General features: G+C 36.6%; 1 protein-coding gene across 1 annotated transcript in view; it reads right to left on the bottom strand.

Moving 5' to 3' along the window:
• GASK1B (golgi associated kinase 1B) overlaps positions 1-14,829 on the bottom strand; it is a 45,165-nt gene that overhangs the window by 17,844 nt on the left and 12,492 nt on the right. The window contains exon 2 of the mRNA XM_014780234.2: positions 11,113-11,327. Coding sequence (XP_014635720.1) covers positions 11,113-11,327 — 215 coding nt within the window. The remainder of the gene's footprint in view (positions 1-11,112; positions 11,328-14,829) is intronic.

Raw genomic sequence — 14,829 nt, 5'->3', positions numbered from 1 at the left:
TAGACAACTTTTTCTCTTCAAAGTTGCCTCCATGAAAAATCAAATAAATTGCTTAAATTCTGTGAAATGAGAAAATGTGATCTCTAAAAGTCAGTTCTCCACCAGAAAAATGATGTCAAAGCCCAAAAGAGAGACTCAGAGGTCAGTACTTTTGTATTTACATTCTCCATCCTGTCATATTCTTGTAGAGAACTTTCAGCAGCAGAAGTACATTCCATTTAAGGGCCATAAAAAGTGAAACTATTTGCCTTTTGAAGTATAGGCCAATATAATTCTACTGTCAGTTTCCTAATCTCCTCGAGGTTTTGAGAAGGCTTAACTTCTCAGTGGGAAGGTATAATCTAGCAGGTCAATTTCTGCAGGGAGAGATTTCACAGACTTCCTAGATCAGACTGTCTTTGGAAAGGGGGATTCTAAGGAGCCAGCCATGAATAGTCAAAGTGGAATTTGTTGTACGGATCAACCAAGAGGACATCTAGGAAGGAATCGCACTGAGAAACAAGAGGACAATAGTTCCCAGCCATGACATTGTGTCAGATTCAAGAGCCAAATCACAAAATCTCAAATGATGACTGAGGCCCACAGACTGATTGGGAATTGTCTAGATAGAACATAGAAATTCCTCAATTCAAGTTTGTTGAATTTAATTGAATCCCACAGTATCCTGTATGCTCATAATTCCTGATTTTGTTTATAAAGTAAAATAAAAAGTACTAAGCAATGCTAACAGGAAAACTAGAACAAATGGTTATAAAGCAAACTATTTAGATAAAACACCTACAAAGCCAAGCAAAGCCTTTCTTATGATGTTAAAGTGGCCAAAAGCAATAAATAAATGCTCCGTGGTATTTGTCACATTAAGAATCTGGTTCCAATCTAGGGAAAATTTCTTGGCTGCTGCCTTGTAGACCTTTGTTTTCAGGAATAGACGCTGCCTAATATTCACCTCCCACTATACCCCTATTTCTGGCATCATAAAACCACAGCCTGGCTAGACCCTGCCTCTCTCTAATTGTTAAAAGTAGGAGTAATTGTTAAAAACAGGAGTAGCAAGTCGCAGAAAAATGCATATGATCAACTGCACTTACAGTACGTAAGTTTTAAAAAACACACAGATATCCACTCAGTATGCATGTAAAAGGCTTTTTAAATTGTCTAGAAAGATGCATACTAATCTCATGAGAGTGAACGCCTCTGGGAAAAAGTTCAGGAAGGTGACATGAGGAGATGGTCAAAGGGGACTTTAACTTATTTTTAATGTATTTACATCTCTAAAGTAATTACTGAAAGCAAATATGCAAAAGAAATATTGACAGGATAATTCTAGAAGGTAGAAACATGATATTTGTTATGTTAGTCTTTGTTCTTTGGGATTTTTTTCTTTTTATGTCTCGGTGAAGGGAATGAAGACCTTGAGCAACAGAATCTGAGAAAAAAATCTCAACTAGCTTCCCGAATTCTGCAGACTGAGAGCCCTGCAGTTAATGAACACATGAGGAGGTATTCTCTGCAGTTTCCCCCATCTATGCAAAAATGATAGCCTCTTACCCCAACCTGACCTGAATGGCAGGTCCATGGAAACTGCCTTACATGATCTCATGGTTTCCTACAGCAAAGAGCAGCCAGCAAAATTCAGCATCTAGAACTCTACAAAACAAGTGATCTGGTTTCTTCAATAAGTAAATTGATAGAAAAAAAAAAAGAGATGGAGATGGAGTCTATAGATTAAAAGACATACCAACTGATCACAAAGTGTAGGCTTTACTTGAATCCTGATTCAAATAAAAAAACTGTGAAATTGGGGCCGGCCCGGTGGTGCAAGCGGTTAAGTGCGTGTGCTCTGCTGCAGCGGCCTGGGGTTCGCCAGTTCGGATCCCAGGCACGCACCGACACACCGCTTGTTAAGCCATGCTGTGCGGGCATCCCATATGAAGTGGAGGAAGATGGGCACGGATGTTAGCCCAGAGCCAGTCTTCCTCAGCAAAAAGAGGAGGATTGGCAGATGTTAGCTCAGGGCTGATCTCCTCACACACACACACAAAAAAACTGTGAAATAGATGATAGACAGATACTTATGAGACAATTAAAAATTTGACCACTGACTGGATATTATTGCAAGTTTTCCTTGTGGGTGGGATAATGGTAATGTGCTTGTGTTTTTTGTGTGTGTGTGAGGAAGATCAGCGCTGAGCTAACATCCGTGCTAATCCTCCTCTTTTTGCTCAGGAAGACTGGCTCTGAGCTAACATCTACTGCCAGTCCTCCTCCTTTTTCCCCCAAAGCCCCAGTAGATAGTTGTATGTCATAGTTGCACATCCTGCTAGTTGCTGTATGTGGGACGCGGCCTCAGCATGGCCGGACAGGTGGTGCGTCGGTGCGCCCCGGGATCCGAACCCAGGCCGCCAGGAGCGGAGCGCACGCACTTAACCGCTAAGCCACGGGGCTGGTCCATTGTGTGTTTTGTCTTTTAGTGATACATACTGAAATATTTACAGATGAAAGAATATGATATCTGGGATTTGCTTCAAATTAATGTGAGCATAGAAAGTAAATAGGAATAGAGATGAAACAAGACTGGTCATGAGTTAATTATTATATTTGGATGACAGTTATATGAGGGTTCATTATAATATTCTATCTACTTTTGTCATTTTTAAACTTTTCCATAATAAATTCTTTTAATGCACTAAGTCATTTAAAATTTATTTTCCAATCAAATGTAAGTCTTCAGAGTTTTTTTTGCAAGAAGCAATACGATTAAAAGGGAAATACGAAAGCTAAATCCAGCAACGATTTGCACAACAAATTGCAGTTGGGGAAGACGAGAGACAAGAAAATCAGGAGTTTCCTACAACGTCTTGACCTATATTGATAAGAGTCTGATTAGTGTAGCTTTAATAGGAAAGAAAAGGAAAATGTGGTTAGAGTGATTTCGCGGAATTGTCCAAGTTTAGTGCTACTCAGATATGAGGCACTAAGCAAAGAAAGATTCAAAGATGACTCAAAAATTTCAAACCTGGCTGATTTAAAAAATAGTAATGTCATGAATAGAAATAGGTAAGTCAAGAGGACAAATTGTTAGGGGGTAGTGAGGTGACAAATTTGCTTCCAGACATCAAGTTTGAGAGGCTGAAATGACAACTTGCTAGCTATTTAAAGTAAATTATTATTCAGCTACATTTGCATAAAAATGATGTCCTTTGTGCTCTCTCTTCAATTGTGATGACTTAAGAATAAAGAGCTATAAATTAAAGTTTTATAATAAAATAATTGAATAAAAAATATAAGTCAAATCTCCTTGGAACTATCAAGATAGACCAAATCCTTCTTTAATAAAAATATTTTCATGGCATGCTTTAGCCATTTCATTTATATCACTTTCTCTACAAAAATCTCTATGTTCTTTCATATCAGAAGTAAATCTGGGGGCCGGCCCCGTGGCTTTGCGGTTGAGTGCGCGCGCCCTGCTACTGGCGGCCCAGGTTCGGATCCCAGGCGCGCACCATCGCACCGCTTGTCCGGCCATGCTGAGGCAGCGTCCCACATAGAGCAACTAGAAGGATGTGCAACTATGACATACAACTATCTACTGGGGCTTTGGGGAGAAAAAGGGGGAAAAAAAGAGGAGGATTGGCAATAGATGTTTAAAAAAAAGTAAATCTGTACGCTTCTTTGACATCACTTCCCTGTCTCTACAAATCTAAACACACAAATCAATAAAGACATTGTAGGTGCCTAATAAATACCAAGTTTCTTGGCCAATTTGTCATGTATTGCAAGCAACATTCAGAAGAATAAAACTGTACTGTCACAAGATAATTTGGAAAGTCTTCTGAGGCCTTAAGATAAGCCCTGTATTGTGGCATCATTAATACTGAAAATAATTCCTCCTAGTGACAAAGTATGAACACATGTATAGTCAAAACTACGTCAAAGTCAGACTTTTGAACTTCATTTATAACAAAGGGCAAACTTAGTTTTATACAATTAAAATTCTGTAGTAATCACAATACATTTCAGTGCTTAGCATCTCCACATCGGTGAAGTTTGGAGTTTGTCATTTTTTATGCCTAGCGTGACACTCCCCATGTCCCTTACTTTAGTAAGTGACTCTCTGTAATCAAGTGAACCGCTTGACTCTCATCATAAAAAGAAATTGTGAAGAGTTTTCAGCAAACAATAAAAAGCAAGAATATATTGTTCTCTAAACCCTCTGATTCTTGGCAATCTTTGCTCCCTAGATCCCAGATAATTCAGCATGCCAACCAATATTGCCAAAGCTAATCCCAGACTTTCTTTGCTCCTTGAAGCCAAGACAGTGTCTGACTACATCATCCCTCATTATTTGCTAGCAAATGAACAAGAAATTATGCCATTTGCTTGCTTGGACTTACCAATAAATACATGGCTGGAGGCTATGTAGATTGGCAGTGTGCTAATCCTGCAAAACAATAAAACTGACCCAAACTATTTGAAATCCCAGTGTCCAGTACCCTGGATCGCTATGCCTCTTGCTGTCAGAGCACCTACCTGTGTTTTTCCTCACTGACCTCTAAAAGCTGGAGGTAAGACACTTGATCACTGAGTAGTAGGGATAAAAGGAGGGGATGCTTGGAAGACCCTCATAATCTATCATGGAAGCCACAGTTGAAATCTTTCTTTGCCTAGCAGATAGAATATTCCTCCAGAAACAAATACTCATTTAGTGAAAAGTAATATTTCCTCTTGTTTAGTAATATTTCCTCATGTTTAGATGATAGTTGGTTGGAATTTTTACTTTTACTATTATCACATCATTAAGTGGAAAAAATGATGCACAGAATAAAGAACGAGAGAGAATAGGTCAAAGATTAACATCTGTTAATCAAATTCATTATATTCAGGAACTAAATCATTAAAAGCCAGGTAAGAGATAGAAAAGTTAACCGAAGAGAGACTACTCCAGGAGACAAGGCATACCAATTCAGATTGTTGTTGTTTCTTGAATTTATGAACATCAGTTTATTACTCAAAGCCATCTGGGAGAAAACTACCTCAATGGAACAGGAAGTTTCCATATGCATCATTTTTCCCACTTGAACTTTTTCACACTTTCAGCCCTTGGTTAGAATCCCTCTCTCCGAAACTCTCTTCCTGTCTCTTGTGCTCACCTGTCTTCTGCAGGTTCTTCAGTTTCTAGATTAAAAATCTAGATAGATTCTCTGTCCATACTCTCTTACCTCCAGTTCCATAAGAACTAATAGCATCGTTTTTGTTTCTATAGGATATTAAACTTAACTCAATTATGACACTTGATATATTCTGCTATGATTATCTGTCTCTTCTATTAGATTGTGTAACTCTTGAGGGCGGGAAGATGGTCTCCTCCATCTTTTTATCACCCGTACTAAACCTTCTAAGTGTCTAGAACAGAGAAGAGCTCAAAAAAAGTCTGTCAAATCCAAGTGGAAAGAAACACATGTAACTTATTTTGTTGATGATGGAAGGAAATATCTCCCAAGACATATCTCTGTTGGTCCCCATCATGTCCCCCATAATTTCTAATCAAATAAACAGTTATTCTTAGAAAATATAAGCCAGGAGCAACTCCATTAAATAGTAAAAATATTAAATATTTTCTACTCATTTGATTTTTCACTTTCTAAACTTCTAATTCTCTTCCTTAACAAAATTTTATTTCTTTATTGCAAGTACATTTTATTTCTTTCACTTTTAACATTTTCAATTTGACACTTTGGGTATAATATTTTAATATAACTAGGTAGATTTCTTTGATCCAAAAACAAGGCCCTGAGTAACTGTGACATTTTCAGACACTCTGTTGCTAATTGAAAGGTTACAAAGTTGAATAAAACAGGGATTTGCCCTTGAAAAATTCACAGCTTATTCAAGAAGATAGACTAGTCAAAACAATTAAAACTTAATAGGCTAATATCTGTAATAGAAATATGAAAGTACAGAAAAGTATAAAAAAATGAAATGATTTGGGAATGGCTTACAATATAATGAATAAAAATAATGATAAAATACTTTATTCAATTTTTATATTGATATTTACCTCAACTATTATTTCTGGATGTTCAATTTCTTAATTAATATGTAATACTCACTAAGCACCTACTATATACCAGGCTTTACTCTAAATCCTTTATGTGTGTAAAAGTATTGAATCTTCTCAATAGCCTTCTATATAAACGATATTATTATTCCTATTTTACAGATGAGGAAACTGAGGCAGAGGGAGGTTAAGCAACTTCTCAATGTTAAAAAATTAGTATTGGTAGTTGGGATTCAAATTTAACAGGTTGGCTCCAGAATCGCAGTTCCTAACCATTATACAGACTACCTCTGAGGTCAACAAGCAAGTTTTCTACATCCTAAATCTTCTCCTGTTGTTTTATATAATCTTTTGAAAGAAATTTGACCAAATCTTTGAAACTCAAACGTTCTCTAGAATACTACTCTTTGTCATCCAAATGGAGGTGAATTTTTGTCTACGTGGTTCATACTCCCACGCTTCAAGAATAAAAGGTTACTTGTGCCTCTATCACATTTTACATAACCAGTAAAATGGCATAGGCTTTGTGAATGTAGATTTGTTAACTGGGTGGAACAAAAAAGAATGTTGTGTACAAAAAATTAACAACTGGGTTCTGTATTCTCTTGCCCTTACTGTAGCATCATAGAGCAAGCGATTTTAGTTTGCTTCAGGCATAATTTTCCCAAGATTGTTCACAAAATCCATCTAATACATTCCAACACATTCCCAAACACCATTTAAATAAGGCATATATTCAACTTTAAAATAAAAATTTCAGTATAAATGATGAGAAGGATTATTGTATAAAAGATAACTGTTTAGTATGGTACTCATGAAAAATAGCCTAAGTTTGTTCATTTATTCATTTATTTGTTCAATAAAAATTTTCAATAAACATCTATAAGTATTGTATGTTGCTAAATATAGAAAGGAAAAAGATCGATTAAGATACGATCTTAGAAAAAAAAACAAAATTTCTCTAGAATAAAATCTACCATGAGCAAAATCAAAAGAAAAACAAGAAAGTAAGAAAAATTATTTGAGGCATATAGGATGGATAAAAGCTAATTTTCATGATATACAAAATATTTTTTTGTGAATCAATAAGAAAAAGATACAAAATGCAACAAAAAAAGGACAATGATTTGAACAGGTAAATCATGGAAAACAAAATAATCAATCATTGAAAATATGATATCCTTAATCTCACTCATAATGAAAGAACTAATAATATAAACAAGACCCCATTACTCTCCATAAAATCAGCAACATTAGTTTTCCACTTCCCAAAGTTGGCAAGAGAGAGGGAAACAGGCACTTTCATACCTTACTGATGAAATTGTAAAATGCTGCAACATCTAGAGGAAATTAGCCTTTTGTCTGTTGCACTGTGGGAAGCAAATAAATGTTGGATGAATGAAAAATGTACATTCATTCTCAAGACGCCATCCTCATATGTATAACTTGATATACTTTTGTAAATACTAACCAAATTACCTCTCAGCAATCAGATTACCTTCTGACTTTGAGATTCAGTACTTTAGCCAGACCCCAAATTAGGAACTCCAATCTCTGTGTCATAACTTGGACAGGTTCCAGTAAAGTCTTGCATAGATCTCATCCTCAAGGATTATCAAGAACTAGAAAGGCCCCCCCATCCTTCCCCAGGCAGAAAGAGCAAGAGGGTAGACTACAAATAGAACTGACCTACCATTAGAATCAGTTCCTGCAGAGGTAGCAGCAGCCTGATGCACACTGTCTCAAAGGCGATCTTGGCTCATACAGTTTGAGTAGATGGGAGGGAGTCATCCAGGTAATAAATGACAAAGCCTGAACTAAGGAGCACAAGCTATACCTTAAAGAAGAGGGATTGGGGAGATATCAAGGATTTGGTCACTATGTGGATGGGAGGGTAAGTATCATGAAGCACCTAGATGACTCACAAATTTTTGACTTAGAAATTAGATGATGATGGTGCCATTCTCTTTAAAATGAATAGCAGGAAGCATTGCACGAAGTTAGTCTCTTAAGCCAGAATTCTTGAGTTTGACTCCAGATTCTATAGCATTCAAGCTGTGTGACCCTGCTCAAGTTATTAATTTCTCTTTGCCTTGATTTTCTCATCTCTAAAGTAGGAATAATAATAATATCTCCTTCATAGGGCTGATATGAGGATTAAACAAGTTATCTTAGTGCATAGTATCAATTGCTTGGAACAGTGCCAGGCATGTAGCGAGTGTTGTATGATTGTTCGATTATTAATAGTATTAGCTTAAGGATTTGAAATATTATCTTTGTTGAAAATTTATAATAGTGACTTCATGTGCCCAGATCCATCCTCAAGACCACAGACCATGGATATAATGATGTTAAAAGCTGCCGATGCACTCAGAAGGAGACTGTGGCTCAGCTAGAATTGGTTCTTGCTCAGTCAGGGTAACATACAGAGAGTATTACAAAGTGAACACACATCTTGTGAAAACGGTTCTCTTCCTCCATGTTCTATCGTATCTCTTATAGGCAGAGAGTATCGCTACTCCCCTAAATAACTCTGCTTCAGGCAAATGGTATATTTAGGACGCCCTAAACTTCATATAAACATTGACAATCCCAGGTTCTGCCTCACCTTTTTTCCTATCCTTTCATTTACAGCCTACAGTTCTACGCAAACTCTTCCTCCTGCACTATCTATTTTATGGCAAAGTGCTCTCCCTCTTTTGACCTCATAACAATAACATCTTATATTGTTTCAGCCAGCCATTTTTACATGGATCTATCTTTCTGTTTCATACACTATATTTTCCTATCTAAATTTTTAAAACACCAAACTTCGGGTGAGCAGTAGGGATCCTTTGCTACTCCCGTGGTTGTTTTCTACAGTATAATGCACAGATGTTGCATAAATACATTTACATTGGTTGAATGATAGTTGCAGCTCCCCTCGGTAGAAACAGGAATGATAAAGACAGAGGGTAGGTTGAGATTTAGCTGAAGATTCCAGAATTAAAACAAATATCACTAGAGACAACTTCTGAAAGGGTTTGCCCTCTCTTCATTATAGGTTCGCGCTTATGTTCATCAGCTACAAATCTCAAGGTCATTCCTTTCTCATAGACTTCACTACTAGGTTCATGGATTTCCTCCATCCTCCCCCTAGTCATCATTCTCAGGAACTTCAACATCCATGCTGACCATTCCCCAAACACCTAGCCTCATAGTGAGTACCTTTACCTACTCAACACTAGAAATCTTCATTCATTCTCCACTTTATTCTAATACATTTTATCACGCCAACTTCTTTCATTAACCTAAGGATAACTTGGTATTTGTTATATAATAATGATTAAAAGTATGGAATCTAGAGTTAGCCAAACTTGCTGAAATCTATATTTGGGAACTTACCAGCTATATAACACTGAACAAGTTAGGTAACTGTTGAAAGGCAATTCTCCATGGCATTTCTGCACATCTTATATCAGATATTGTTCTGCACTATCGCTTTGAGGATCTTAGTATAGCAAACAGCCTTGGAAGATACAAAGAGTGTCTCCCTCTGGGGTGGAAGACAGATTTGTTTCTTGACCAAGATAATAAAGATAATGTCTCCTACTGGGGCAAATGTTGAGCAGGTTTGCTAGCAGCCTCTTATAAGACTGGGCATTTCCTGAGCTTAGAATTCCTCAGCACTGGCACAAATCCATTATATGTAGCATTCACCATGGCCACTTTGTTTCACCCCAGTGGAACCTGAGGGGCAAAAGAACATGAAGCTCATGCCACCTGCTGCACCATGAGTAATCAAGTCATTTGTCTCTGACCCAGGAATCTTTCCTCTGCGAGTACCTATGAACATGTGGCTGGCTAACTTGTTACCTTGCAAGAAGAGTAAGATCTCAGACTTCCCACAGTTCTTGATAATAACCTCTTTATGCCTCAGTTTCCCTACCTGTAAAATGGAGAGGGGGTATCTACCTCACAGAGTTAGTATGTTAATTAATGGAATAATGAGATTATACATATACAATGCTTAAAACCGGCCTGAGCCTCATAGCTGGACTCTTCAATAGTATTTGGCGACTCTTAACTGCCTCCTTGCCAAGCCAAATGGCCTGTTCTCCAGCTCAGTTCTCACTGGTGGCTCTGATATCATAAATCATTCTCTCCTTCTTAAAAGTTCCTAATTCCTAGACTGTGACTATGCACTAAACTGGTTTTCTTCCTACATTTTTGTTCCTCTCTAGTTCCTTCTTGAAATGTCACAGACAAAAAAAAGAATCAACAACAGAAGCATGTTTTGCAAATGTCCTAAGACAGTCCCAAATTTCCACAAAATACAAATTAACAATACAATAGTAACAGAAAACCAGTTTTTCTAAAATTGAGGAAAGGAAAGGCAGTAATCAGAATGAGGGGGTGAAGAGAATCATGAGATCTTTATCAAAAGGAGATAAGAGTTATAGGAAACCTATAAAATGTCATCACTCAAATATATAGATGGTCTATATTTATTATTCTCCAATGTCTAGTCTTAATGAAATATTTGCAAAAAAATTACTAGAAAGCAAACAAGGGAAATGGTGGCTGTAAACTATGTGGCCAAGTGACCATTGAAACACAGTGTGGAATGATGGAAAGAAGACAAACTCTTACCATCAATAGATCCCAGGAAATCCCAGCTCCAGCTTTTAGTAGTTGTAAGAACTCAGGTGAGTTCCCTAACCTCACTAAACTTCAGTTTACTCACCTCCCAAATGAGGCAAGACTATCCACCTTAAAGAGTTGTTGATGGGTTACGTCAATCAATTGCATCTATGATGAGTATGATTATTGCAGGATTAAAGTACTGAAGAATTATTTCTCCAGAAATTAATAAAAGGGCTAAGGGACATTTCTGAATATTTCCCAAAGGGAGATAAGGTTTTGTAATGTGGTACCATATTTGCCAAATATAGCATTATAGAACTTAAACTCTGGCTTCATAGAAACTCAAGGTGCAGAAAATTCCTTAGTTTCAGACTTATATAACTCACTGTCAGTCTTAGATAGCCAGTTACTTGATTTCATAAACTTACCTGTAACAAAAAATCAAACAATGCCATCTTGGACCACTCATGGTGATGTACTTCAGTACAACCCCATTCAGGTTTGGGTACTCGGCCATTCTGCCAGCACTTCTGTTTCAGCAACTGCTGATAAGTTCCCCAGGTGAGCTTCACAGAAGAGTGGGTCTCATTACTTGTTGGAGATAAAGATGAGTCCCAGAGAATGACAGGACGTGGGCGGCCATCTACGGAATCCAAAAAACAAACACGCTTTTATAAAGCCTGCTATTGATTCAGGGTGTGCCCTTGATCAGTCATTTACTCTTCCACAGCTTTGCTCTCTCATCTGTCAAATGTGAGAGTTTGATTAGATGATATTTTATGGTCCCTTTGTCTCCTGAAGTTTTATACCTAAATGATGCTTCCTGATAGAAGTCTTAAAAAACGGAAAGTCATTGTTAGACGATGAAAGAAAAATTGTTTTAAACAAGATACTTTATAGATGTGGCAGGAATAGGCCACTAACCACCAATAACAACATCCTCTGGTTAATGTGGTTTTATCCCACATCTAAAAGCAGCCACCACAAAAAAGGAAAGAATCCAGACATTTATAATTGTCTATTCAATGTCTGAGTGGAGCTGCTCTCTATTTGTAATAACAACTGTCTGATTTTCTGAGGCCACATTATGATGTCAAGAAGAAAAAGAATTTTTAGAAGTCGCCAATTTAAAAGTGAAATTGTATGGTTCACACCGGTCACTAGAATCTCCAAAAACAGACAAAAGAAGTAAGAGGTTTTTTCTTTTCTGATATAAACAACAGCACTCTTGGTAATAGATCATTTATTCACATATAACTTCAAAAAGTATATTTAAGCAAATGTCATTTCTTCAACTACACATGCATAGATGATTTCTGAAAAAATCTGCCACTCTAATGGCTTTTGTTTCACTCTTGATAGTCTAGAAATTTCATTGCTAAGCTGTATAAAAAATGATGAGCCCAAGTGAAATCATCATAAGCAGGGGAGACCACGATGTGGTGCATTAAATAGCACTTCAACCTTAAAACCAATGATGTCACTCTCAAGCCCCCATTTCTGCCAAATAAAGTCACTGAGAGATGACGTTGAGCAGCTTTGCTTATAACTCAAAAAATCAGAATGACAAACTTGAAAAAAAAAAAAGCTATGTCACAAAGATCTGAAAAAGCCCACTTACCTCATTCTTAACAGGCCTGGACAATAGAAGCCTCTGAAATTATGACTGGAATGTCTAGACACATCACAGGAATTTTTAAAAACCCTTTTAAATAACCTGAGAGGTTTTCAATCTATAACTGTATTTCTTTTTGTTCAAGACTTTTATTTTACTACCTTGCTTGTTTGCCTTCTTGCAGAGTTCTTTTCTCTGGTCTTTAATATAGGAAACAGTCATCTTCTCTAACCAGTCTTGAATTTGGTTACAGTGACCTCAATAATTTTAGCAGTATTCACTTAATCATTCTAATCACCTGCATTCCAGTTTTGTCCAAAAGAAAAATCTTTCTCCTTTTAGCCTTGCAATTTAGGCCAGAGCATGTGGAAAGTCCTTTAGATTACAGAAAATACGCCACAGAGTCATTGATGTACAATTAAGAGAAAAGGAGAGAAAGAAACATGAACCATAATTAAAGAATTTTGTTTTTAATGTTATCTCTCTCCTTTTTATTTCCTTTTACTTTACTAAATGACTTGAGGCTGCTGGGACCTAATTACCTTCTTAGATACAAGATAAATATAATTTTAAATGTGTGTACTCCAAACACTATTCCAATTTAAAAAATAATAATAATAAATTCCAAGTAAAAGTCCATCATGCAGTGGGAGACATAACAGACCAGTGTAACCAGATAACAAGTAGAAGACACAACACAGCTTTCAAAGATGTACTTCAGAATTCTAAAGATAAACACTAAGAAGCTTATCCGTCAGTCTCTTTGGACCAAAGTTATACACATCTAGCACTTTGCATTCTCAGGGCTAGGAAGGATTCAGAGGGAGTTGAAACCTAATACTGAACTTCAACAACACAAATCAATACATGAGACAGACAGGCGAGTACAGTTTCTTCAGCAATTCACACGAGGCCCTCAGAGAAACAAGGAAATGATCTACATAAACAATTCAACAGTTAACAACCTTCTGGACCATTTTTCCTTTCCTTTAGAAACATTTGTTTCTTATTATAAAAGTAATTAAAAGTAAATCTACTCATTTTAGGAAATGTGGAAAAACATTAAAATGGAGAGCTAAGAAAACAAAATCATCCATAATCCCATATCCCAGTAATTGGTTCTGTTATTTGTGTATTTACCTCTGGTATTTTCCCATCCCTTTCTTTCTCACCTGAAAATGTAAATCGTTTCTAGAAATGTAAGGAGTATAGCTTATGGTGAGAGCTCAGACTCTGGAATCCAAGAGACCTTTTGAATTCTGGTCACATTACTTCTTAGCTTTGTAATGTCAGATGAGTTATGCAACCTCTCCTTGCTTTTGTCTTCTGTAAAATGGGCATGATAACGCATCTTCCAAATGGACTTTCTTAGGATTAAATGGGATCACGCCCTTAAAGTTCTCAATCTGGTACCTGACATACATGCATATTCCACAAAGGTTTTTCTCTGACTATTATTACATATATGCATTATACAATCACAATTCATCAGTCTTCAAATGGCCTTTGTTTATTGAGCATCTACCATGTGCCAAGGAATGTTTTTAGACCTGAAGCTAAATTAATTAATTCATGCTTTTTTTTGCTTTCATGGAAGTTACATTTCCACCAGGGAGAAGAGGCAAAAATTACACAAAAAATAAATAAATAAATAAACTTTTTGGGATCATCTTGTATATCCAGTTTGTCATAATTATTTCACTAAATATTATATCATAAACATTTCTCTTATAATTAAATATTTTTAAATAGTATCACTTTGTGATACAATAATTCAGCCCAGTGGTCTTTGTTAAGGGCAGATAGTAAATCTTTTAGGCTTTGAAGGCCATGTGGTCTCCGTCACAACTATTCAACTAGCAAGTGCTCAACTCTGTTGTAGCATAAAAGCAGTTAAAGATAATATATCAAAAAATGACCATGACTGTGTTTCAATAAAACTTTATTATAGACACTGAAATTTGCATTTCATATAATTTTTATGTGTCAAGTAATATTATTATTCTTTTGATTTTTTTCAACCATTTAAAATTGTAGAAACCATTTGTAGCTCACAAGCCACACAGAAACAGGCAGTGGGCCATCTTTGGCACAGAAACTGTAGTGTATCAACCCCTGATCTAGACTATAAGTATATTGTATTTCATTTACCATTTCTCTACTTTAGATCATCACATTTTTTGCATGATACATTTTGTATAGTATTATTTAAAAAGTTATTCTCGGGGCTGGTCTGGTGGTGTAGTGGTTAATTTCATGTGCTCTGCTTCGGCAGCCCGGGGTTCACAGGTTCGGATCCCGGGTACAGTCCTATGCACCACTCACCAAGCCATGCTGTGGTGGGTCCCATATACAAAGTAGAGGAAGCTGGGCACAGATGTTAGCTCAGGGCTAATCTTCCTCAGCAAAAAGAAAAAGATGGGCAATGGATGTTAGCTCAGGGCTGAGCTTCCTCACAAAAAAAAAAAGTTATTCTTAAACTGTCAAAGGAAGCTTTCAGCTGATGGAAATAATTGGTTTTCAATTAATA

The sequence above is a fragment of the Ceratotherium simum genome, chromosome 12, assembly GCF_057802395.1.
Source record: "Ceratotherium simum simum isolate JZ-2026a chromosome 12, ASM5780239v1, whole genome shotgun sequence".
In the NCBI taxonomy this organism is placed as follows: Eukaryota; Metazoa; Chordata; class Mammalia; order Perissodactyla; family Rhinocerotidae; genus Ceratotherium; species Ceratotherium simum.
Note: the sequence above shows the minus strand (reverse complement) of the source record. Positions and strands in the feature narration are given on the sequence as shown.